Source organism: Amyelois transitella, chromosome 27, assembly GCF_032362555.1.
Source record: "Amyelois transitella isolate CPQ chromosome 27, ilAmyTran1.1, whole genome shotgun sequence".
In the NCBI taxonomy this organism is placed as follows: domain Eukaryota; kingdom Metazoa; phylum Arthropoda; class Insecta; order Lepidoptera; family Pyralidae; genus Amyelois; species Amyelois transitella.
The window spans coordinates 4,063,518-4,088,155 of NC_083530.1; the positions used below are offsets into that span (position 1 = coordinate 4,063,518).

At 34.2% G+C, this 24,638-nt stretch overlaps 1 protein-coding gene across 2 annotated transcripts in view; it reads left to right on the forward strand.

Moving 5' to 3' along the window:
* LOC106130431 (thyroid receptor-interacting protein 11) overlaps positions 1-16,879 on the forward strand; it is a 56,756-nt gene extending 39,877 nt beyond the window's left edge. For both annotated transcript variants that reach the window (XM_013329272.2, XM_060951908.1), the window contains 7 exons: positions 3,925-7,005; positions 7,119-7,303; positions 7,599-7,762; positions 7,957-8,160; positions 11,910-12,054; positions 12,827-13,053; positions 13,617-16,879. In XM_013329272.2, the coding sequence (XP_013184726.2) occupies positions 3,925-7,005; positions 7,119-7,303; positions 7,599-7,762; positions 7,957-8,160; positions 11,910-12,054; positions 12,827-13,053; positions 13,617-13,831 (4,221 nt within the window). In that variant the 3' untranslated portion in view covers positions 13,832-16,879. The remainder of the gene's footprint in view (positions 1-3,924; positions 7,006-7,118; positions 7,304-7,598; positions 7,763-7,956; positions 8,161-11,909; positions 12,055-12,826; positions 13,054-13,616) is intronic.
* Positions 16,880-24,638: the final 7,759 nt, after the last annotated feature.

The following is a 24,638-nucleotide window of genomic DNA, read 5'->3' on the forward strand; positions in this document are numbered from 1 at the left end:
AACAAATAAATTAAAATAACAAACATAACAATTATTTAGTATCGACAAAATTTACGCAATGTGATTATATAATGAATTTTGTTTTTATATTAACAAATATTGTCGTAAATTCTTTTTTCAAAAATATCTTTATTGTACAGAAATTTACACAGTTACAAGAAAAAGTACATAGAAAAGAAATAAATCACTTGCAACGGCGGACGTTTCCCATGAAGGGATATCTTCCAGTAAATAAATTGACAATTTCGTTTGACGAAGTGGTATTTGTAAATGCTTAGATTTAACGTCATCTTTGCGTATTCGGCTTTCGTCGACCGTGCAGCACTACTTATGCTGAAGTTTTATAGTTACATCTCCATGGAATGAAAACTCGATGAAGGGAGACTTCTGGAAATTGTACATTGACTATATGTCGCTTTTTTTTTCTTCGTCATGCACGGCATGAGTGATGGGAAACAATCATTCATACTTCCAAGTAAAAAGTTCGTGTCCCACGCCTAAAATTCCTACAAATTATCATTTTGAAGATACCATTGTACGTGGATGTCATATGCATAACTTAACAAACTACAATACAGCGACTTACGTAACGACTTAGAAACGGTTACTGACAATTATGGCACTTTAAAATACAACGGAAATGCGGTCAAGGTTTTGGCGTATGGCGCTAGTGTCGTGATGTCTCTGTATACGCGAAATTAATCTGTAAATTTTTGAATTTGTCTTGTCGTTATGCGTAATTTCAAAACAGTGATATTTTTCGATTAATTTTGTCTAACAAAAAGATATCCATCGTTTTAATATACATAAATACAAAATTTTCTCATAAAGGGTAAGATTTAGAGAGTGACAAGCTGTTAGCCTATCGTCTAAAAGACGAACAAGTTTAAAAGCCTTTCCCTTGATTGACTCCTACAATCTCCACGGAAACTGAAGCAGCTGGCACTATATTATATTATACAAATATTTATTTTTTTTGCTTGGACTTGGACCAGGATAGAAGCTTAATTAATATAGGTACCTAGTAATTTCGTCTTATTTTTTTATGTCTTACTATTTTACGATGTTTTGCAAAAAGTACGCATTTAATCTAATATTCCCTTAGAAATCAGCAGTAACTTCGTAAGCATTTCTATTTTCTTACAAAAGCCAAGTCTCAGTTTTACGAACTATTGTGTCCGCAACCGAACCCTGCACTTTCTATTCTTATTTGAACACCAGTAGAGTTAATTGTGAAATTTGTTCCTCATACAATAAAGGCTAAAATTGTATGCAGTCACGCGGTGAGTTTTGTTGTCAATTGTGAAGTAAAACTAAGCGTAACTTCCCTATTCATTTGCCTACCTTTGACCTGAGCTGGAAATATTTTTAAAAAGTATATATTTTACTTTATCGTGCCCGCATTTCTCCCCGGCGTAATTGAATGAAATAGTTCATTTCTTCACGTGGGAATTTAGTAAAATCTACACTATTGTCCAACCTTCACTAAGCTTACACACTTGGATCATGGATACATTATGCAGTTGTCAGAATGTGTTTCAGTTATATTATATTTGCAGAAGTCTTAGGGTTAACAATTTGGTCTTAGTAATTATTATCATAGGATCTCTATGATAATAATTACTAATTATGCCAAACTAGCAAAATTTTAGAAAGCAAATATCAATATATCCTAATCAGTTTAGGGTACTCTTGACCTGACATTTTTCCTGCATCTCCTACATAGCTAATTTTTATCCCTTTCTTGCGTGTATACGGTCAGCATCGGCCATTGCAACATTTATAAGCTTCACTCATGATGTCGTCATTGTGTTTTCTGATAATGGGAACCTTAATCTTATCATAATCCCTTTGTAGACCAACGTTCTATGTCAACATTGGTTTGAAACTGACGCTCACTAATAATGGCCGGTCAAAGCCATGCGAGAATAATAAGAATTTAGTGAATAATGCTGTTAATTTGTGATTGCTGCTTCACTTCCCGCCTAGATTGTAAGTCAATCAAAAGCAAAATCATTTTCTTTATGGACTAGCACTTTTTCTGAGTCCGTTACTGAGCCATCCAGATATGTGACCATTAAATCTTGGCTCCATAAGGGATAAAGGATTAGGTTATATGCGTGTGTGTAAATAATTTTATTTATTAAATACGCATATCAATGTATTATTCCAATTTGGTCACCTGGGCTATCACATTTTACATTTTTGTGTCCTGAAATCACCTGATGGTGAATCACCTGGGAGATTGATCAAATTCAACAATAAGAAAGGAGCAGAAACGACCTCTTAAACCAGAGTTTAAGAGGTCGTTTCTGCTCCTTTTTTCAATACACTTCCCCCTCTTTAGGAGAGGTAGCCCCTAGAATCCCTATTGCTAATGCAAAATTATGTCCGCGTCCATACTTCCACCTTGGGGACTTTCAGGGCAAGAGTAGGCATAATTTGAGGTTGCGAGTACCAGCTTAGATAAGACCTAATCTTGCTTACCTTCTAGCAAGTCAAAAGTACGTAAATTTTCGATTTAAAAAATCATGTTCTTATTTTGTGTTGTTACTTCCATAGAACTTTTACAACCGAAGCGTTAAATAGAGACGTTTTCGTTAAAGGCAATAATCACACTAAACGGCTTTTTGCGTTCATACCCAAAGTAAAGGCCGGAGCAAAAGCAAGCCAGAAGTTAATTCAACTCGGTTAAATTGGTAATACAACACTTCAAAGTCGTCACGTTGTGGCGCTGCACAAGAGTACTTCGAGCACCTTTCAATTTGATGTGACGAGTTGGAAGAGTTTGTTGTATTACAATTTGGTGCGGCATCGGTTTTAAACTTGTAATTGTGTGCTCTAGCCCTAACTCCGAATCAACATTATGTCACCAATAGCTTATCTGACACTTCACGCGTCAGTGACTTAATGGGAGACGTTTAAGCGATATACACCTGACGTGGCCATTTTAAACTTTACTACTTAAAGTTAAGATCTTTAACCAAGCGGTCTTGGTTATTGAGTCACTTCTAAAGAAATTATTCTTCGTGACTCGTCTCTGGAAAGTACCGAGATTTAGTGTAGTAAATTATTAATTTATGTCGTTTTCATAACATAACTTCTTTCAATAATTGGCAACAACAACAATATAATATAAAATTCAGTACATCAGTTTAATTACAGTTATTGCTTATAAAAAGGTACAATATGAACCCTGTTGGGCATCGCAATTTTAAAATAATATGAATAAAAAAGAGGAACTATTCCGTATATCTTTGAACATATTAAAGTTACCGTTCAAGGTTTATTTTACTGATTATGAGTGCAAAATATCTGATTTATACTTTAATCTGTAAGATTAAAGAAAAAGATAGTAAATCGTGTTCAGAACACATCCGAATAAAATCAGTGAAGTACATCCTTAGCATATTACGCTTTCACTAACCCACCATCATTAACTCTTAGGCAAATACTACAATGACGAGTGAGAACATGGTTCTTCTATTATAACTACAGACTTCAAACTAAAAGTGCCCCACACAAAAGGTGTCATGAGTCAACCGGTGAACCATAAACGCAGATAACATATCGTGTTTGAACAGACGCCTATGTTTGTACCAGAATCGTATCCATGCGTTTAGAAACGCCTATTCGAGGAGTAAACATATTCAAATTTGAGCAGATCTTATGAGATGATACATGCATTTCGCAGAATTGAAAAGATATGTAACATGACAATTAAAAACAGATTTTTCATACAAATTAGCCTTTGCTATCGATAAAAGATACATTAATATAATATTAGTCTTCTTCGCCTCTCCAGAGAGGAGCTTTGGATTGCGCTTTTGACCGTGATCCATCGTCATTCTTCATTGATCCGACCTTGATTTCACAATAATCAATTAGTATAACGTGTATAAATGTCACTTTTTTCCTTTGCAGAGACACTCCAGAAAAAATGGCGTTAAAGAAGATGACTCCAATTGGTACTGGGATCCACCGGCCCAGTCATCAGAACCAACTGATGTTGAGAACCAATACAAAAATCAAATCCGAACTCTACAAGATGAAATATCCTCCATAAAAGAACGAAGTACCATTGACTTGAGACCCGAAAGAGAAGAAGTAGGCCGTCTACGCGAAGAAAACCAGAATCTAACGAGCAGTTTGGAAGAACTAGATAGTCAACATCAAATGGCAATGGAACGACTTCTATCTCTTAAGAAAGAACTTCAGACAAATTTTGAGGTCCTGAAAAAAGAACACGAAGAATTAAAAACATCAAATGAAGAATATAAAACTGAGACTAAGCACTTATTAAATAAAATAAGCGAAAGAGATAAGGAAATAGATAATCTTAAAAACATTAAATCAGATTACGAGACAATACATCATAAATATCAAAATTTGGAAAGAATTCACAGCCTTCTTAGAGAGAACGCAGAAAAGTTCCAAGAAGAAAACCAAGAACTACATGAAGAGGTCTTCAAACTGCAGGAACAAGTCACTAAATTAGAACATGATATGGAACTTATGACTAAGCGTTCAGAATTATCTGATTTCGTCTCCAGAGAACAATATGATAATGTAGTGAAAGAATTAAATGATTTAAAAGGTAGAAGTACCCCTGATATATTAGATTTAGATGAAATCAATATAGATGATAACGCTAAAGGTGTTATTGAGTCTTTGAAGCGAGAAATACATGAATTGAAACATAAATTGTCTCTCAAGGAACTTGAGAATGGCGACCACTACGATAATAAAGTTATAAAATCAGATAAAATCCTGCAGTTATATAACAAATATGTTGATTTTGAACTCCCTGTTGATTATGTCGGTGAAATACCATCTGCTGGTGATAATGTTGTACTTTATAAATTAGAATCTGTGTTCAAAACTTTATACTCCCTCAAAAAAGAGGTCGACTCAGTAAAATATGAACTCTCGCAGAAAAAAAGCAATATAAATCATTTACAGTCACAAATAGATGAATTGACCAATGAAAATGATTTTCTTACTACCGATATAAACCATTTTGAAAGAGAATTGAGTGAAACGAAAAAAAATAATGATTTTCTTATATCTGAACTTGCTGCCTTAAAAAATACGTCCAAGTTAGAGCCCATTATTGAATCACATGAAGATAATTTAGCAAAGTTAGAAACGGAATTAGCTGATTCTAATAGAATAAACAAAACTTTTGAATCAGAAATAAATAGAATTAAAAAACAATTAATTGAGGTCAATGAGGAAAAAGTGGGTCTTCAGAAAAGTTTAAGTGATCTCAAAGAAAAATATACTACCATGTTGTCAGAAATTGAAATGTGTAAAAATCAAACAAAAGCAATTGAAGAATTGGAAAATACTACTAATACGGAAATGTCTGTCAAATTGAAAAATACTACAGATGAAGTGGATGATTTGAAAAAGCGTTTGAGTACAGCTAATTCTAAAAATGAACAGCTTTCCATAGATATTCACATTATAGAAAATGACAAAGTTTTATTGACAAAAGCAGTAGACGACTTGAAGAATGCTTTGAGTGAGAAATCCTCTGAACATAAAGAACTTGAAGTACTTAAAATAGCTTTAGATAATAAGTTACACGATCTTGAAGTCAAACTTGATGAAGTGATAAAACATAAGTTAGAAATAGAGCAAGAAAGGAATAAATTAGAGGAAACAGTTGCCAAATTGCGGTATGAGTTATCTTCAAAAGATGCTACAGAAACAGAATTCAACAAAGACAGTATGGAAATTGTATTACAAGAGAAATTAGATCAACTTTCAAAGGAGAATATGTCTTTGTTAGAAGGTAGGGAAAATGTTACATTGTTAGAACAAAGTATTGAAGAACTGAAAGGAAAATTACTTCAACAAGATTTTTTGAGTAATGAAATAATAGTATTGAAGGAAGAAAATCAAAGACTCCTTGAAAGAAAACTTCAACTAGAGGCAGAATTGTCCGCGACTGATACAAAAATTGTTGGTTTAGAACAAGAATTCGATAAACTTATAAATGATGTAAATGAAAAAGATACTTTAATCGATGCGCTAAACTTAACTATAGTGAAAAATAGTGAAACTTTACAGGCCTTGAATCAGAATGTTAAAGATCTAGAAAATAGTGTAGCTGTTAAAAATGATGAAATCAACAAACTACGACAAACAATAGAGACAGTTCAAAATCAATTTAGTGAAACTAGTCAGAAATCGAATATTTATCAAAACGAATTAAGCAAAATACACAATGATAAAGAAGAAGTAACAAAGCAAATGATCATGATGAGTGAAGAAATTAACGCAAAAAATACTGAAATATCAAATTTGACTGTTAAGTTACATGAACAAGAAAACTTGTGTTTGGAGTACAAAAATGTGATCGATAGTAAAGATAAAGATATAAAGGAACTTAATCAGTCTATAGTAGAATTGACTGATAAATTAAAAACAACAGACAACTTCACAGATCATAATGATGAATATATGAGATTGGTGCAGGAAAAGAACGCAATTGAAACAAGTCTCAAGAAGTCAGTAGAAGAAAAAGAGAAAGAGTTAAAAGATTTGAAAGACGGATTACAGAACTTGGAAAAGACATGCAGTGAATATAAAAGTATGTTGGATAATACAATGATCGAGAAAAACGAACTTATGAGCTTTGTTACTTTAAAACATAATGAAAGTGTACAGTACCATACGGAAATACAAAGATTGAATCAAGCTATTTTGGAGCAAACGAATGAATTTAAAAATATTATAGAAGAAAAAGAGAGACAAATCCATAACCGCTCAGAATATTGTGCAAATTGTGAAGCAGTAAGGGTAACTTTGAAGGAAAAAGATGAAATAATAAAGAATATGAATCAAAATGTCAGTGGCTGTATTGATACCGTCAAAGCAGAGTTGTCAGAAGCTAATAAGACAATAAGCATCTTAACTGAAGAACGCGACAATTTGAGTCAAACTTTGGCTTACCAAATAGAAACTGTTAAAACCTTGAAAGCAGAAATTTTGCAGGTAATATTATCTAGTTAATATAATTTTACAATCTCATCTGAAATTTGAAAAGAGAAACGTAATTTAACTTTATTTGAGTGAATGTATGTTATAAATTTGTAAATCTACTTCAGCTTACAGAACAAGAACAGAATTCTACCCGTGAATTAGAAAGGCTGAGACATCACCTTGTAGAGTTAGAAGAAAACTATACTCAGGAACTGATGACATCAGAACAAAAGCTGACGGAATGTCAGACTAGGCTGAATCAGGTCGAAGAGAGAGCCAAACAGAATAGTACTGTATATACTAGTAACAGGTGAGTTTGAATTGTAATAATTTTTATTTATTCACAAATTTTTGAGGTTATTGATTGTGCTTTTGTATTTCTCCACACCATGTTTAAAAATTGAGAAACAGTATGGCCTCACTAATAAGTTTTTCTAAATCACTAAAATCAGCCCGTAATTTTTTTACTTGATGATTTTTTAAAAAAGCATCAATTGTGATGTGAAGATTTATTTCACAATGTCCTTCCTTGTCCATCAAAAATCCAATCGTCAAATATATTTTACCGACAAAAATAATTAAACTTGTATCAAATCCTTTTTCAGCATTCGAGCAAACCAAGAAGTAGAGACGCTGCGTAATCAAATCAAACTGTTAGAGAAACAACGCGAAGACGTTCAAGTTAAACTCAGCGAGGCTGAAGATGCAAGGAGCAAGAGTGAGGCGGCACTGACCAACTTGCAAGTTGTTTTAGAGCAGTTCCAATTAGGTGAGTTCGCAGTTCGAATAATTAAAAATAAATTTTATATCAGACATATTATTTACCCGAGTTAATGGAAAGTTTAACATAATGACAACAGGTAACTTTAAATTATTTAAAGTATGATCAACAACATCCATGGGCTAAAAGTTTCGGTCGTGCGTTATTGTGCATCGTATTTCATTATGATTGTATAATTACAGATAAAGAACGGGACATCCAAACAGCAACAGAAAAGATTAGAAACAAAATGGAGGACATGAAACTTGAAAATGTCGCATTAAATGAAGAAATCTCCAGATTGGGCATGAAGTTAGAGGAATCTTTGGCGGGACTACGCGCAGCTACCAGGCTCGGAGACCAGGTGGAAACAAAGACTGCTCAGATAAATGATTTGAAAGAACAAGGTGAGTGACTTCAAAAGCTTTGCAAATTTTTTTTGAGATGTTTACGCAAAAAGAGATCTCATTAATAAATCTGAAAGACCAAGGGATCAAAATTTATGAAAAATTGTTTCCAAACAATACAGGTCTCTTTATGCACAATCGCGTCCATTTGTTTATAAGCACATAAGCATGAAAGATTTTTTAAATTTATAGAGTAATTTTTTATTCCATCTGGATTGTTTATCTAGAATAATATATATTTAGACTAGTTTTATTTGCTTCATTGTTGAACATTAAATCCTAGAATGTATTATGTCTGATTCACACACACCTTCTTTGTATATCGATGATAAAATAGATGTTATTTGCAAGTTGTTGTCATTAATTTAATAAGTTAGTGTTATTTCGTATCAAAATATGTTTTTGTAGTTTCTGCATCTCAGTAAATATTATAATTATTTGTTTTATGGCCGCTTTGATCAGTTCCTTTAAGATTATTATGGTATGTACTACATAAATCAATAAAAGTAACCATAATCTGGCATCGTAAATTAACAATCGTATGAAAAATGCTTGATTCCTCATTTGCAAATGATGAAAACGGCCTTCAAAACAATGTTTTATCCAAACATGTTTATATAGTCCTAGTTGCTGATTATTGCCAAATAAGCTCATCTCAAATACAGCGGTTTTCTGGCTAAATATCAGCTGGTAATTCTGGGGTCATTACCCCCAGACTGCCAGATGGTATACAGTTGGATACTGCACCAACACAATTTTAGATAGCAAGCGTTGACACACGTAAGTTCAAAATTTTAGCTTTTGTTTATCTAGACGATGTTTTTTACGCGTTGAAGTTTAAATGCTTTTAAGTGTGTCCAAATATATGTTTTGATTGAATTTGTAGCATGTGATTTGTGACGTACCGCAAGATTGCGCTGTTGATTGCGTTTAATTTTTTTTTTATACAATGATAGTATACTTTTTGTTATTTTTTTTTTTGTTGCCCTAAAGCATATTTAAGGTTTGATGGTTCTTTTCTAAATGTCCAAATAAAACCCACAAATGATGCATGTTTTAATTTTTTATTTTATCGAAAGTGGTAATTTATAGAACTTATTACTAAAGAACCGTGCGCAAACCCAGTTTTCATTTATGTTACACAAGCTACGGAAAACCAAGAAGCAAGCTTTATGCCTCCTTCGGCCTAATCTCATTTGGTAACTGTGAGGTTTGGTATGCGTCGCGGTTAGTCTGCGACCAACTCAGATTACCATATGGGGTTTGACTGAGGACCTGGCTTCACATCGTGACGTCCTGTGTTATCATTACCGCTTAGTTTGATACTTAGAATAAGTCTAAAGGCATATAGTGAACAACATCTAACAACGTTTATATAGTTCATTATCTATTAACATAGCCTAAATCGCTCTTAGGATGGCGTTGAAATCAACATAATTGTATTTATAATTAATTTATGGAAGGATATTGGCAAAAACAAGTAACCAGCAAAAAAAAAGAATAGGACCACTCCATCTCTTTCCCATGGATGTCGTAAAAGGCGACTAAGGGATATGCTTACAAACTTGGGATTCTTTTTTAGGCCATGGGCTAGCAACCTGTCACTATTTGAATCTCAATTCTATCATTAAGCTAAATAGCTGAACGTGGCCATTCAGTCTTTTCAAGACTGTTGGCTCTGTCTACCCCGCAAGGAATATGGACGTGACCATATGTATGTATGTATGTATATTTGCAAAAATGCCGCACAAACCGAAAAAGGCGAAACATGCAGAATCTATGTTTATCTGAACAATAACATAAGTTTATAAGTGAAACAAGGCGACGGCCTCTGTGGCGCAGCGGTAGTGCGCTTGTCTGTGACACCAGAGGTGCCGGGTTCGAATCCCGGCCAGGGCATGATGAGAAAAGAACTTTTTCTGATTGGCCTGGGTCTTGGATGTTTATCTATATAAGTATAAGTATTTATTATAAAAATATAGCATCGTTGAGTTAGTATCTCGTAACACAAGTCTCGAACTTACTTCGAGGCTAACTCAATCTGTGTAATTTGTCCCGTATATATATATAAAAAACAAGATATTATATGCCTTTAGATCATTTTGAACAAATATTTACTTAGCCAAATAGATGAATGTAAAATAAAATAGAGTAAATATCAAATATAATTACTTTGATTGAATTTAGTTTTATACATATAACAAGTCTATTTGGCCAAGTTTCATTTGTTGATTTTTTTTAAGTAATGTTACTGCACAAATTTGTCGTCAGCATTACACGCACCCGCTGATTTTGTAGCACATTTTGTTTTATGTGTTTTAATAGTAATGGAAACGTTTCAGATAACTCACAAAAAATCTGGCTAGTAGTACCGTAAATAAAAAGTAATTTTAAATGTAATTCCGTAATTTTAAAAGTAGGTTCGTGGATATATTTTTTTAAGAGACTGACTGTCAGAATTATATACATAATTTATAATAGACGAAGCTTAACAATCTTCATTCGAATTTTATGTCAAATGAAATGTTTCCATCACAACTTGTTATTTTTTCAATTTGTTTGGCCCCCGTTTGTAGCAGAGTAGCGACTAGAAGATCTATAGCTGCATTGTCTCTGAGTATTACTTCAGGTACTGGTGGATAAAGAAAAATGGAGGGTACATCACTGATGACTTGATCATATCCAAAGTTACCTTCAATATCGTCTAAATCTCTATCAAATTCTATGGCATGGTTTTCTTTATCGTATAGGTTTTAATAGCGTCGTTCAAAAGCAAGTCTACTAATGATTGCATTAAGTTTGGGCGATGCTTGCCTCGAGTCACTAACCGTTCTTTTCAGTATTCTTTATTAACGAGTAATCAGAAAGGAATTAAATGGTGTGATTTTAGAGACTGGCCTAATACTTTTGACCACGACAACTATCTAAACATCAGATTTTGGTCTCTAACAAAAAGGTAATTAGAAAATAATGAAATTGCGCAATAATAACACTGACTCGCGCGTCTTTATCTGAAATGGATTTCATATGCGCTTGACGTCATAAATATTGAGACCAAATTTATCGAGGAAAAAGAAAACCACGTTCATAATTAAAATCTGTTTTTTTACCCAAATTGCTTTGTATGTGGTCAATAAAATTCAGTGGTAAGCTTTCCTACCCAGTGGCTGAATAATACTTTTAGATCGTGCTAGCGTTCCAACGTGCATCGAACGAAGATCCTGCATGGTAAGAGTAGTCTGTTAAATAAAAAATATACTTTTTTATTGTTGAGATTTCTTGTTATTTCCTATTTGAAAAGCTTTAAAATGAAAATGTGGGTTTAAAATTTCATTAGTACTTGATTGCAGCATGTTTAGACGTATTACTTGTTTGATGTTTTAATATTTTGAGATTCATGAGGTTTTACTACACTAATATATATATATACAACAATTCATTTGGAGGAAAGAGAAGAAGATATGATCTCTCTCTACCCCTTAGGGTAAGAATGTAAGCATACCTTAAGTTAAACAAATAAGCCATTTGTCAAGTTTGCCTCAATGGCGCAATGATAGTGTTTCTCTGAGCTGAAAGGCCCTGGAATTAATTTCCGGTTTGTCCATAATGAAATATATTACTTTATTTTAAATGTGCATCTGTATAATATCTTTTTGTTGTTAAATATAGGGTCTTAAGTATTCCATAACACAAGTCTCCCTAAATAATTAATAACTTTTCAATTAAAACCATATATTTCATATGTACAGTTCGAACCTTACAAATATCTGTGGCGGCGGCTGAGGAGAGGTACCACAACGCCATCTCGAACCAGCAAGATCGCGTTGACAAGAATCTGGTGAAGAATTTACTCATCAATTACGTGCTGGCTTCCTCGCAGAGCGTGCAGAATAGGTGGGTAAAAGTTAACAGCTTAATCACGTACAGTTGCAGAGAAGATTGGTTTGTCTATAGTTTTGGTTTGTATGAAAAGGGGTAACGTTTCTCTGTTTCTTTGCATATGACTATACCTTACTTCTTAAGAAACCATAATGCATTTATTAATCTAACAAGATTATCCTCAAGGGGATGACAATGTAAAATCTAATTTCTATTTGTGCAAAATTGGGGAATAGCGGTTATCCCACTGCTGCCACCAATGACTGGGTTAGCTTCCGTAAAAAGTGTCATGATGGTTTGATGGAAGTCGCTTGATACCTGACTTTCCCACTCCAAAATTGTTTTAGTGCATCTACTGGGCAAAGCACCAGGGAATATTAATGTCATCGTTGAAGTGCTAGGGACTGGGTTTCAATTGAAATCAAAGAAAGGTAGCAATGAGAAAATATACATTACACTTATCTTCTTCTTCGTCCTGCCGTTGTTTCTGGTTACACCCTAACTTCCTCTGCTGAAGAACATGGGGTGCGCTTTTTGACCCAGGATCATGGTCAAGTGGGAAATTTAGGTACCTTTGCACGGAAATCTAACTCATGTCGGATCACGGTATTAGCGGCACAAGATGGATGTGCCCATTCCCTTAGTCGCCTTTTATGACATTCATGGAAAAGAGATGGAATGGAGGTCCCATTTTTTTAAAGTTTCTGGAGCCCACGGCATAAATATTACTTCGAATGCAGTTGTGAATATCTGACGAATACAGTTAAAACTTCTATTTTTTTTACAGAACAAGAGTCCTGAAGATCCTGTCAACAGTCCTGGATTTCAACCAGCAAGAATGCGAGAAACTCGGCCTGTCCAGGTCCACAAACCCCTCGGATGGTATAGCGGCCGAGTTCGTCAAGTTCTTGGAGAACGAGTCCAAGCCCAGGGCTCCCCTGCCAAGTATGATGAACCTGGGTCAAAATACTAGTAGGAGTAGCACGCCGCCTTCTAGGAAATCTTCTATGATGGGTTAGTGAATATATACACAGCTATTACGCCCGCAGAGTGAATGGAGTATGACATATATACATAAATTCACGCCTCAGAAACTATACCTACCTCTTTCCGCTTGCCATCATTCTTGTGCACTTTTTTTGCTTCATCCACATTCATAACTCTTTTCATGCGAGCTCGGTTTCGGGTACTCTTGACCTGACCTTTAACCAGGACGTCCTTGATATAAAGAAGTATCATTTTAAAATAAATATTTTCCAAACTTGAAAATGGTGTTAACGCCATCTATTGGTAAATACTATAAATACTTACACAATTTTCCAGTAGATGGCGCTCAGAGTACTGACTGTTATCATTAAAACAACAAACTTAAAAGCTGCTATTCGCGATTTCGCTTGCAAATACTGTAGTGTTTTTATGAACTTGAGTCTTCAACTAAACCCAATTTCAATTTTATGAAATGAGTTCAACTGAAAAGAGTTAAGACAGAATTTTGCATGATTGCAGATGTTTTATATATGTACATACATAGTAAATTTACTAGTCGATTAACTGATAAATATATTCTTTTATTTCAGGTCCAAACCCTTACGAAGTGGGCCACAAACGCAACCCCTCGACCGGTTCTAACAACCTACTTTTCCAAAACATAGACTCAGTTGAGACCTCCTCGCAAATATCCATAGAGTCTGACCACAGAGAGCCTAGAGTGGTCACACAATTAGACACCGGCGTCAATCAGACGAGGAACACGGAAGGCGCCATTTTGAAACACGTTTTGAAGGATATGTGATTAAAGGATTATGGAGTTTAATGTCTTTGTATTAAAGTGCATTTTTGATATGAATTGCGACCCTAATGATGAGATTAGAAAAATATGTGCGTCAATGTTATTCATTTAATGCCATAGCGCAAAGTATAAAACAAGTTACTTTTAAAGACGCGACATTCGCTTATAGTCTTTATCGACCGATATAAACTCGCAGATTCGATTTTGAATCGATTGATGAAGCGATCATTTAAAGTCTCGCACAGAAACCGAAAGAAATGCAGTCCTTTGCTATATTGTTTCGCCTACGGTTTCTGTGTAAGTGGCCTTTAAAAATAAACTCCCTGTACTCTCATGTTTCCATACTATGAATGTAAGATATGTGTATCAAACAAAATGTCATTAAATACCATTGTTATTATCCGATAGAAGATTCTTAAGGTCAAATACTATCTTGAATTAACAAAATGTAAACTCTACCGTATGTAACGAAAAAGAATTAAATTTGATTAAAATAGGAGACTTCGAACTGTCCCAATTTTTAAAATTTTATATCTCCTGAAAATCTGTCATTTCTTTACCTACCTATATGTTAGTCATTATTAAGACCGCTGCTGACCATAGGTCTTAATGATGAACGAATGAGAAAAACAACTCACTATCATCTGTAAAATATAGCTTGATCTCGTGACAGACGTCGAATGCCTATGCTTTTTATGGTGTGTCTAGTTCGCCTCTAGCGTACCAATATCGTACCATCCTGATGACACAGCTATATTTTATAGTTCGACAATCAAACTAGTGAGTAAAATTGAATATTTCCACTTAAGAGTTTGGAAACGACTTACATCGCCCGCCTTTTATCCTTTTGTATCATCAAGCGAGTAGTTTTCCTACGGTTTTGTATGGTACGTAATCACCAATCCAGATGTTCGATCGAATAGTCTTGCTACCTATTTAAAGAGGACCCCGAACCCCAAAGCATAGCTGTGGCGGGAACACGCAAGGATGAAAGATGATATCCGTTGAGACAGAGATAAATTCATACTTGATTTAAATATTTTTTATAAGTTCTCAAATATAATTTCGTTGCTATTTATAACTAATAATATAATTTGCTTAATAGCTTATGATTCACTAGATCATAGAAATTTAAAGACATGGGTGCTACAATTATGAATAAACGATCTGTTTAAAAAAAAAAGAATATCATTAAAACTAACTAAACTGCTTTGTTTTATGTGTTAGGAAATAGTTGCATTGTTATGTACCCGAACTATTTCACACACGTTTGATAAAATAGACTAATAATAAATTGTTTCACAAGTTTTAATTAAAAAAAATACGTTTTGCCAATATAATTTTGATTTAATTATGCGACTTACTTCTTTTTTGAAAAGAAGATTTTTTTAAATACGATTTATTTATTTCAGCACAATTAATTTACATATATTGATATTTCCATAGCATTTATGATTATAATAATTATTGTATAATATGTGTAAAGTATTGTTTAGTCTTTATTTTTTATTTCGAAGATGTTTAACTGTCATTATGATTAGCAAAAATATGTACAACATGCAACTTTTGTCTAACGAAAATCTAGTCTACTTCTTTGCTTAATTTCTCCAAAAATTGTCCCAAAAGTGTTTTGGTTTATTCGTAACAATCAGTCTCTTTATAATATGAAAATCTATAAGTAATATAATAAATAATAATGAGATAGTTATGATAAAAAAAACATTTGAATGGAATGATGGGTTACCCACAAATTGGTAAACTAAAAATTTCTACAAACTCCCAAGTTTAAAACTACGTCTGGTACTGAATATGTATCTAGTGTATGAATCTCACAAAAAATGTTCTGTTTAAAATCCGCTTTTAAATGTAAATCTACATATATGTATATATATATTCAAATTTAAATTCAAAATTTTTATTCATGATTATAGGACACTTCATATCACTTAATAATTGTCATATGTTTATATAAAAGCGAAAACTCTCGCTCATGTACTCACTAATTACGATATCTTGAAAACCTCTAGGCAAATAAAGATGAAATTTGGCAGAAAGGTATATTGCGACCAAAGGACGTCCGCTAAGAAATTCCCGCGGGAACGGCAGATAATAGGATTTCTCCATTTACGCGGGCGCGCACTTTAGTATTGTAAAAAGCGATAAAAATTTTGTTAATCTAATGACAGTTATCATTTTTAAAATACCGTCTACATAAGTAATCTATGTTATTAGGGGTTTAAAATATTTAGTTTGTTTGATTAATGTCATAATTGCATAGGTTTCAGTATCAAATTTTTCTTAATTTAATACTGAAACCTATGCAAAAGAATATATAAAATGTAGTCAATATACTAAGAAAGGAATGTATTAACAATAAAATTGTAACGTATTTTTAATTATACTCAGTGTTACAAAAAAGAGATAATATTAAAAATTTAATTTAGAAGGTATGATGCCTGCGATGTGAAGATGCGAAAATTTGCATCGCATTTTTAGTTTTGTTTTGTTTTAATTATTTTAACTAAAAAAAAAAAAAATATTGTTCATTAACCATTTTTTTTAGTACACAGTGATTGTAACCTAGAATTATTATCGTTTAAACTTTTTTTCGTAAACCTTCGTGAAAACACGTCAAAATATTGTTTTCAGACTCAGTCGCCATCTAGCGGTGTTAGTACAAACTACGTCAGAAACTGAAGCGAACAGTTGAGATTTTATTTATATTTTACCACCTCAGGGTCTGTTCAGATCAAGCGGATAAATGTGTTACTTTTTAAGTGATATAACAATAACTTCATTCCATTTACTGAAACCGTTTGGTGTGAAATGACCCGTAGGACATGATTATTTTTATACAATCGCTATATTATACATCTTAATATTATCTAGTAATAAAAATTTCTAAAAAGTTATTAACTGACGTAGCCAAATTAAGTATCAGCATGTTAATTTTATTAACAGTTTTAAATTTGTTTTGTAAATAGCTATAAATATTGTACAGATTATTTTAGCTTATTGCATTTTGGAGAATAAATTGTTTATGGAAAATAATTAGTTGAGTTTTATTTTAAGGGTTTCGTACCTTGAAGGTTAAAGCGGAACCCTATTACTAAGCCTACGCTGTCTGTCTGTCACCAGGCTGTATTTCATAAGCCATGAAATAAGCCAGCTAGAAAGCTGGAAATTTCACAAATTATGTAGTATTTCCTATGGCGTTATAATAAAAAAAAATTAAAAGAAACAAAATTTGACGGCCTCTGTGGCGCAGCGGTAGTACGCTTGACTGTGACACCGGAGGTTCCGGGTTCGAATCCCGGTCAGGGCATGATGGGAAAAGAACTTTTTCTGATTGACCTGGGTCTTGGATGTTTATTTATATAAGTATTTATTAATATATAAAATATAGTATCGTTGAGTTAGTATCTCGTAACACAAGTCTCGAACTTACTTCGAGGCTAACTCAATCTAATTGAGTGTAATTTGTCCCGTATACAAAAATAAAAAAATTGAGTGGATTTCACATACCATATTAGTGCTTTTTCTTATTCTTTTGCTTAATATTATTAATTAATGGTTAAACACTTTTCACAGAATATTTACTTGTTTATTACTTTTCAAAATAAATAATTGAATAACAATAAAATTGAAACTAATGTTAATACAAAACTAGGAAGATAGTTATTGTAATGGTCTGAATGACATACGAACCTTGGAACGCTTTCTGAGTCTGATACCTTATAATCACTTTCCACCGATCTTAGTCATCCACAATAGTACAATTCATACTTACCAAAGTTTAAAAAAACCGTGTTAATTAATTTTATTAGTATTTCCACCAAGAAACGAATGTGGTACAGTGCACGACAAAAATATCCATATCTACGTATAGGTAATAAACAAAGTTCTTTGTCAGACCCAATAGTTGACTGGTAGATAATGCTTTTAGCATCTATACATTTATATTTTGTACAATAAAGTTTAAATAAATAAACAAAATAAATTTACAATGAAACTAAACAGTGTTGTGTATGAATTTTTATTTGGTAACTAATAATTTCAAAAAATAATCTACCTACCTATTCTAAAACATTGGCTTAGATCAGGAAAATATAATGAGTTGCCCCATGAATAAAAATAAAAAGAGACTGAGAGAACTTTTTGGCCCAAAACCTTTCTAAAACACCTACTAAAACGATGCCACCCAAGCCTACTTCATATACCTACACAATCACGTCCATATCCCTTACGGGGTAGACAGATTCAACGGTCTTAAAAAAGACAGTCCACTTTCAAATGCGTTGTTTAATGGTGGAATTGAGATTCAAACCAACCATACTAGCCCAGCGCCTAAATGAAGAACCCCAAGTTTATAGCCTTAGAAAATCCTAAATTGGTATAAATTTGAGCATTATTGACGTGATGTTGAGTGTACTAGTAATACTGTACATTGAGGTGTGCCCGACCAAGGCTTATTACGGCCATAAAGTGCAGCCCGAATGGCCTTTATACGATACGGTAGGTGCCAAATATACGTTCCAATTACTTTTTAGAGAACCTGCAAAAGTCCATAAAAAATTTTCACAGGAAATATTGGTGCAAAAATGGGAACAAAGTGAATAAGGAATTTTGTAAAAGAAGTCTTGCCGAAATATAAAAACAGTGAGCTCAGGAGATAGCTGTACCATCCCGCCTTGATTGGTGTATGGCATGTAGCCCTGGTATATCCTGAGCTGTGTGTATACAAGCGTTATAAAGGCGAGATGTACAGCTATCTTCTGAGCCCACTGTACGTCCTCATATTAAGAAGTAAGTAATTTTATAATGCAAAAGTCCAATATCATAACAAGTTATCGTAATATTGAAGATGGATTCTTGCATTTTGTTCAATTATTGTATGATTGAAGCTCTTGCAGCTATCTGTACATTCTTTGTTGAAATTAGTACCAACATTAATTCGAATAAGGGTAACGTTACAACATACCAAGAAATAAAAAAATCCACTTAGGTAACTCCACCGACAAGAGTTAGCTCTTAAAAAGAATAATTGATCAATTTGAATATACTAGTCGATATTGTTGTATGTACATACAAGTCGAATACATACCGAACTTATTTTTCGAAGTTCAATTTTATATCCCTGAACCATGTAAATGCACTTTGCAACTAAAAACAGGGAGAGTCGCGCCTAGATAGCTGTTTTAATAAATCTATGGCTGCGGTGCCTTGGTGCTGCTGTTTGATCTATTTTTATTTTAGGACAAGTCGGTTTGATAACGATATTTAGTGCCTAGTGTTTCTGGCTCTTTATGAAAAGACTGTGGCGATATCTATACGCCATAAGTCACAACAATTAAAAATAAGATCACGGGACGCTATCAGTCAAAAACAGCAAAAACCTAAATCGCACAAGCAAAGATTCCATGGATTGGAGGCATATATACAACCAACACAACATCGTCTGTCGCGCGGTTCCCCAGGCATAACGCCTAGCCTGGCGGAAGATCTTTTCTTTGGTGGCGGTCGAACCGAATCATCGCTCCCGCTACAAGACTATCTACTCCATCTCTGTCCCATAGATGTCTTATAAGACGACTAAGATCAGAGACAAGACATAAGAACAGTCATATTCATTAATTGCAGCTTTTAGACAAAGGTCAGGAAATAGTATACAATCTGGCATAACCGCAATATACTTAGTGTCATGGTGCAAAGGCGCACCCCGGGCTCCTCTCCAGAAAGGTAAGGGCATAGCTGTGGTTAATGCCAGGAGGAAGAAGAGAAGTCGGTTTTATTAGAAGTGTCTATATTTTCACAATCGATTCTCGTAAGATAAGTACCTACCTACAAACTCTACCTCTCCATAAAAGTATTAAATCGCCTTTTAAAATAATGTGTCTAAACGGGAAAATAATATTTTTTTTTATTTCACACATAAACAAAGACATGAACTTTGGGTAAATTTTAAAGTTGGTTTATTTAGTTATTCGGTTAGCGATCAAAATACCAGATTCTTTTAAGAAATCGCTTTAATTCTTTATCTAATCTACTTATTTGTCTCAGTTTTTGGTAACGCATCAACCATTTTTAGTCATGGCATTATTCTCGTTCGTGTTCTCCTAGAAGAGCGTGGAATTCTTACACCTACGACCACAATCCATCACTTTTCCATTCCACGACTCAGGAAAACATGCGTAGTGTTAATCCACTAAACGATGTCTTAACATGACATCATAACCCCAATAAGAAACTAACAAACGCCAATAAAGCCACAATCTGGTTTCTGAACGCACTCCGCCATAATTAAAAAGCAAAATTATTCCACCCCATGTGATTAACAACACACCCCCGACTTCGCGCTTACCACCCTGCAAAACACCCCATTTCTTCATACAATGGTCAGTAGTTTTAGAACTGCCTTGTAAGGTATGTCGTAGCCTTAGAAACTGAACGCAAAACAAAAATAAACAAGAATTTTTAAATTATTTAAAAAATGTGGCTATTGTAAATTGCGAATATATTTAATTGCTTCAGGTTAAGAACTGGCTGAAAATATTTTTGATCGAGTGGTGATTTTGTAGTGCTAATTTATAAATCATGGCCGACAAGCTGAAATATAACCTTCACGTGCTAGAAACGATTTTTTTAAATTTCGAAAGCCTTGATTCTTAATATTTCACAGAAATCTTCGGGATCGTGATGCCTGTGCTCGTTTAATTTGAAGTTCTTTATTCGAAAATGACAACAGTGCTGACGTTTTTTCGCGCCAAAAAAACGATCATGGTGGATTTTTCCGTTATTTACTACGTTTTTAAAATCAAATTGAAATGACGACTTTTATCTTAACTGTGATCAATGTAAGACGTTAGCGAAAATGTGAACTTGTGAATCAGTGTTATATTGTGATCTTCCATTTGACTGTGTATGTTTCTGTGCTTGGTTTTAGCTATGGCTGTGTCCTTTTTAGGTTTGTATCTAGGTCCTTAAATAATAAATAAATATATACGGGACAGATCACATAGATTGAGTAAGCCTCGAAGTAAATTGAAGACTTGTGTTACGAGATACTAATTCAACGATACTTTATTGTTATTAAAACCCAGGCCAATCAGAGAAAGTTTCTCGTCATGCCCTTACCGGGATTTGAACCCGGTGTCACAATCAAGCGTACTACCGCTGCGCCACAGGGGCCGTCAAAGTACTTACTTTATTTAAGGTAACATAAGTACATAGTAAATTTGCTATGCCCAATGTGCAGCATTGCGAATACAATGTTTCTACCCTCTAGTTTCACAGGACTAGTATTTCGGTAATTACGCCCAATAAAAAGTTATGAAATCAGCTCTGCATTATTATTAGGAACGGAATTATTATTAGGTACTCCAGTGTTAGGACATCTTCCGACCTTCGCGGTCCTCCAATACATGTGTGTGTATGTAATGTTCATAAAAATAGATACCTTTGAGAGGACAAACAATTTCATTTATTATTTTTTTCTAAAAATATATTTTAATGAAATTTGCTTAGTACTTACTTACATAAATTTGCTTTCTAAAGAGAAATTGCTAAAATATACTCCTTGACATTCAAAGAGGTCAAACGTACCAAATAATTTTAATTTTACCTACTTACACTGACCAAAACAGCTTTTGCTTTGAAATTTCATTATACAGAAAGTTTATTAGAAGTCATAAATCAATATTTAAGAAACCGAGGTCAATTCCAAGGTATATAGGCCTCTTCCTGGTGTAGGCTCCGTTGCGTCCAGAAGAAGCAAGTGGTCATCTATGACCAAGATTCAGGATTCCCATCTCGTGTTGAAACAAACCCTTTGACTCTTCGAACAAGGAAACCTGACCCAGATTAATTCAAGAACACTTCCATCCACTTGCCTATAAACCAATCTTTCTCCTTAGTTTTGGTTACATCCTCTACTCCGGAGAGGATCCCCGGGTGCGCCTTTGACTTAACCATGGATCCTTAATTGGGTGTGTCAGGTTTTTACACAAAGCGATTCCCATCTTACCTCCGTAACCTTTTCAATAGCATATTCGTATTGAACCATGATTACACTTACAAGCAAATCATCCACATTAAAAGTAGGAAAGAAAAACCCAACACCTACCAACACTAGCTTCACCACAGCACCGATTACAATCTGTTATATTAGCTCCAATGATTAATGATACTCTCCGAAATAATGAACTATCAGTTGCTAGCAATTTCATTACGTCCCGATAACATATTGATGACTAACAAAACTGAAAAACGTCGTGTCATAGCTATTGTTGCTGTGAAAGTGAATATTTTTCAGCACAATCGGTTAGGTCCAATATAGGATAAGTTCCCTTGGTTGAAAGGTTAGACGGGAGTCGTTTCGTGTTAAAAACACAAGTATTTATACTTAAATGGAGATCCCATTCAAAACGAGATACTGTAAAGTAGTTAAACAAATAAACTTTTTCATTTTCATTAACCTGACTTACCCAGTTCGGGATCGTGGTCATAGGCCTATCTCAGACTCAGAGTGAGGTAAGGATGCAACTGCAACTAATCCCGGGAGATGATGATGCTTCTCTTTCCAAGCACATTTTAAAGTCAAATCAAAGGAGAGGCTTTTCACTTTAACTGGGATTCTTCTTTTAGGTGATGCATGATTGGCTAGAAACCTATCCTGATATATCCTGAATGATGGAATTGAGAGACAGCATTTTGAGTAATTTTGAGACCGGGCATGACAATCTTTATGCTGTCCATAAATTCAAATGTTAAGTCAAAAGACATGATATTTAAAAGCGAAAAGGACTGCACTTACTAAAAAATAAAAACGCAAGTGTCTTAAGTGTTAAGAATTAACTTTTCTGTCGCTTCAGTTCATTCGACCTCTAGTGTAAGTTCATCGACTCATTGTAAGTTAATGAGTCGTTTACAGTGAAATTAAACGTGTTAGCGGTGAAAAGAAATTACTTTCCTGCCACTGGCAGTGTTTGAATGCGTTATAGAGGTTCAGAAATATGGATTTTGAGAACTCTGTCATAGTTTTGTAGGGAATTCGACTTCTTTATCCCTTACGGAGTAGATAGAGACACACATACCCGCAAGGGATATAGTCACGTCTATACCCCTTGCGGGGTAGACACAGCCAACAATCTTGAAAAGACTGATAGGCCACGTTCGGCTTAACAAATTTAATAACGATACGTACTAGTTTTCATAAAAAATATTTTCAGGACTTACCTTGTGGTAAATTTTATTTTATGGAAATTATATTATAATTTGTGTCGCGCGATGTTGTTTTAACATAGACGACCTCGGTGTTATTCTGAACTAAGAAAACATGGGTATTGTTTTGGCATACCTACATCGTATTTTATACCCAAGTATTGTTGATGTTTCCAGCCAATATAAAGTATTGCTTACACGCGCATGCCAAAGTAAACCTGGTTGGACGTTGCTTAAGATTTATGCCTCCCAATAGTCTGCAACTGACGGATAGGCTTCAAAACTTGGCATTCTATTTCTAGGCGATGGGCTAGAAACCTATCACTATTTGAATCTCAATTCTATCATTAAGCCAAACAGCTGAACGTGGCCTATCAGTTTTCAAGACTTTTGGCTTTGTCTACTCCACAAGGGATGTAGACGTGACCATTTGTATGTATCAAATTTCGTCATAATTTATATTGTTTTTGAAATAAATGAATATGTGAGGATCTTAATCGTAGCGTTTTTCCAGTTGCGTCTTTTCTTAGGAGAAACCCAGGGTTTGTCAGCGACCACGGAATGCCACATTTAGTTGTATGGCTCAATAATGAAACTGAGAATGTAATAGTAACCACATACAACCAGATTGACGGACCAGTGTGCCCAAAAAGCCGAAAATGCGTACTTATCTAGCCTTGACACAGATCTCTACGGCCGAGTGGACTACGAGTGCCGCCCAAGGACGCGTCCTTACCGTTTTCGTGAGATTCGTGAATATACGCGATTTCCGGAGGCGACCCCGTAACTGCTTCTGGTGACCGACCAACAAACATTACGGGGTTGACAGAGCTGATCGTAGAAATCTCTTCTACCTACTGGCATTAATCCTGGTTAAAACGTGGATTAAGTCAGATTTTGACACGAATCTACTCCCGTTTTACCTTCGTTACCTTGCACGGGAACCTAACCCATATTGGATCATATAAATATAAATACACATGACAAATAACAGAGATTGAGCTAGCCTCAAAGTAAAACTTGTGTTTTAAGTAAGACATCAACAAAACGATACTATGTTTTATAATAAACATAATATAAAGATAAACAACCAAGTCCCAAGCCAATCAGAAAAAGTTAGTTTCTCATTATGCCCTGCATACATATTTGTACCATGAATTTCAATATTCTATTCAAAAGAAGGTTGGTTAAATGACATAGGTTCTGCTTAATTCAGACCCTCACAAAGTTTACAATACTTACTTGTACTGTACAACTAATTATTTTATCGATATTTTGCAATAAATTGGACAGAAAAATAAACAAAACCAAGAATGAAATGAATCACTGTAAAGAGTAAGATGTATATTTGAACGAAATTCGAGTATACCATTGACAGCTGAAAGCCTCCCCTAGGAACATAGATTCCCCAAGTGAAGTTAGATGGCGCTGTGCTACTTTAACACGCGATGAGGTTTCCCCGTGGCATGGGTACAAAATGAAAATTGTGTAAAATCAAGTTGGCCTGAAGCGCGCTGAATTAGCTAAATCAAGGTATGAATGCCCTTATGTATTTTTGGATTTTTTCGAAGCGATTAGTTTTATAATCGTT